The sequence below is a fragment of the Buceros rhinoceros genome, unplaced genomic scaffold (genome assembly GCF_000710305.1).
Source record: "Buceros rhinoceros silvestris isolate BGI_N320 unplaced genomic scaffold, ASM71030v1 scaffold25618, whole genome shotgun sequence".
NCBI classification, from domain to species: Eukaryota; Metazoa; Chordata; class Aves; order Bucerotiformes; family Bucerotidae; genus Buceros; species Buceros rhinoceros.
In genome coordinates this window covers 6,953-9,929 of record NW_010427808.1, presented here as the reverse complement: position 1 = coordinate 9,929, position 2,977 = coordinate 6,953, and the positions used below count along the sequence as shown (strand labels likewise).

At 53.1% G+C, this 2,977-nt stretch overlaps 1 protein-coding gene across 1 annotated transcript in view; it reads right to left on the bottom strand.

Moving 5' to 3' along the window:
* Nucleotides 1-2,389, bottom strand: part of DNASE1L3 (deoxyribonuclease I-like 3) — a 5,859-nt gene extending 3,470 nt beyond the window's left edge. The window contains exons 1-2 of the mRNA XM_010142070.1: nucleotides 2,258-2,389; nucleotides 313-401 (exon numbers count right to left, since the gene is read on the bottom strand). Of these exons, the coding sequence (XP_010140372.1) occupies nucleotides 313-401; nucleotides 2,258-2,389 (221 nt within the window). The remainder of the gene's footprint in view (nucleotides 1-312; nucleotides 402-2,257) is intronic.
* Between the last annotated feature and the right edge of the window lie 588 nt (nucleotides 2,390-2,977).

Here is a 2,977-nt window from a genome sequence, read left to right as displayed (position 1 = left end):
CGGGTGCCCTGCCGCAGCCCGGTGCAAGCCAGGCGAGGGCCTGCCCCTCCCGTCTGTTTTCTTTTGAGATTTAACCTTTAACAAATGGGGTCTAACGTAGTTATTTTGGTTTTTAAATATGCGTCCTACAGTCCTCTGGAGCTGGCTTTGTTCCTGGCCTTCAGCGAGGCTGTCAGAGCCTCGTCCTTCCCCGACGGCTGGGACAGAGCCCAGGCTGTAAGCTTTTACCCCAGTGAGGCAGTGCTGAGGAGAACACGGGCTCGGGCCAAATGTCATTCCCAATCTCTGCCTACTTGCCAGTGGCCACCCTACCTGGTGAGCTTCTCCACCAGGAGAGGGCAAACCTGGTTCTTGTTCTCCTTTATTTCCATCAGCAACGTGATGTCACAGCGAGAAATGATCTGCAAGAGAAAGGAGCAGAAGAAATTTGCGCGTTTTGGAGAATTAGAAAGAGGTTAGAAAGAAGTGGTTCCTGGGGCAGGGAATTCCTTCGTGGAAGAAGCGGTGCCCAGCCTGGGGCTGTGGGAAGGGAGCAGGGGCTGGAGCAAAGCACTTCTACTTTCAGGGCTGCCTCACGCCCCCGCGAGAGCTGGGAAAGGGAACTCGGAGCAGAGCGGTTTCGGGTTTGCTGAAAAACGTCTGTGTCTACCCCTGAGGAAGGGTGGGGGTGAAGGGGCAGCAAGAGTGGCTTACTTTTCCCCCGCCTGTGCTGGGGCCCTCCCCCCCCTCCCGCCCCCCACCTGCCACCGTTCGCCGGGCTTTTCTCTCCTCCCTGCCCCTTGCCATGAAGGTTTTCTTCTCTGCTTTGGACTGGCGCTGGGCGCAGGTACCCCAACTCGTTTGGTGCCCAGACTGATGGGGCAGGAGTTTTGAGGGGTGTGGAGGGGAGCCAGTTAGGCTCCGCCTGTGCTGGGGCCCTCCCCCCCCTCCCGCCCCCCACCTGCCACCGTTCGCCGGGCTTTTCTCTCCTCCCTGCCCCTTGCCATGAAGGTTTTCTTCTCTGCTTTGGACTGGCGCTGGGCGCAGGTACCCCAACTCGTTTGGTGCCCAGACTGATGGGGCAGGAGTTTTGAGGGGTGTGGAGGGGAGCCAGTTAGGCTCTATCATCAACCAGCTGCCGTGGTGTTCATCGGTTTTCTGCTGTGTGCACCCCCAGGGTCCTACGGCTATGCCGTGCCTCCCGAAAGCTGCGTGTGCTGTCAGCGTTCACCTGTCCCAGCCACCTGAAATAGCCTGCAGAGCCCAAAACAACTCCCAGTATGAAAATGGGGTCCCAGTACCCCTGGGCTGCAGCTCTCCAGAGGAGCCTCAGGGTGCTGGGGAGAGGGGGGAGACTGCCCCAGCTCAGGTCCCGCCACGGGTGCTGGGATTCCCCACAGAAAAGCCTGGCTCTCCCCGGAATGTTCAGGGGCTTTCTTCTGTTCCTGCTTTTGTCACTCATCGAGCTTTGTGGGTGATATTCACGGGATAAAAAAACCCCTCTTTTCGCCCCCTGAAACTTGTAGAAATTAATATATTGCCCATAATTCAGTATTTATTGCCCATAGCGCTGGCGCTACAGGAAGAACAGTCCAGAAATGCAAATCCTCATCTCTAGCTGTTTGCAGCGAAAGGATTAAAGCCCAGCTCAACGGTGGCATTCCTCGCTGCTGCGATCAGCACACCCTGCTAACACCGAGCACCATGTCCTCCGTTACTGCGGCGTCTCAGAGGGCACTTGCAAAAGCTGCAAGTCCAAAATGTGGTTCTTTGAGACAGCCGAGTTACCTCCAGTTGCTGCAGAGGAAGCCTGATGGGGAGGGTTTGTTTACATAAGTCAGCAATGGGAATTTTCCTTTTTGTACCACACTCTAGTATGATACTCTCTGCTGTCCTGACAATATCTTCAACTTGGCAAGAGTATTTCAGAATAATTAGCACATAAGCAAAGGAAATAATGTATCACAAAAGAAAGCTCTGTGCGTTCAAAGTGAAAATGATTTTAACTGTGCACAGAGCTTTTCCTCCTTTCCTAACTCCATTTCCAAAGGAAACAGCAAGTGTTGTTTCTATTATGTTCCCTGCAGGCTAAAATAACAGCAAACATCCTACTCAACCACAGGCTGATTTGTACTTTAAGAGTACAAAACCGTTTAAAATATTTGTGGGGGTTTTTTTTTACTTGAAATTCAACTGCATAAAGGTAAAGGGCAAGATTACGCAGCTAAGAAATCCTCAGTCAGCTTAACGCCTGTCTCAGCCAGGCAAACGAACGTACCTTCACCACGGCATCGACGACTTCAGGTCTGGCTATTTTAGTTTCTCCAAAAGACCTCACATTGAAGGAGCAGATCTTTAGGCTCAGAGATGGGTCGAAATGAATGAGTGAAAGCAAGATGAAGAGCAACATCTTCAGGGACTTGGACAAAATGCGTGACTGTGAGTGTGCCTATAAATATGTATGTGTGTGTGTGTGTGTGTTTGTGCATCCGTCTCTCTGCGGCCAGTTGGGAGGCCAGACCAAGCAGTCAGCTGTGTCGATCACGAACGTGAACAGGAATCACCATTTCCTCCTTTCTCTCACATCCAGCTCCCAGTGCAAGGCAGCATGGAGACTTTCGACTTCTGCCTTGGGGAAAACTGGCTCTTCTGAGCCAAATTCCCCACCCTGGAGGAGCAATTGCTCTTCCAGACCCCAGCATCCCTCCCCACAGGAAAGCACCCACTGTGGGACGCCTGCCGTGCCTGGACACCAGCTGGGACCGCCCTGGGCAGTGCTGGTCTACCCCAGGCAAGAAGTCCAGACCAGGAGTGGATAGTGTGGATGGTGAAAGGGTCTGGGAAGCAGGAGTGGGGATTGGGGAGTTTCTAGAGGGCACTGGTGGTGGACACCGTAAGTTCTAGAGGAAGGTGATGGTTGTGGCACATTCTGGAATAAGATGTTTTGACCATGTCCATCTTTTGCTCTGCTTTCACTGTGGTTGGAAAGTCACACCGA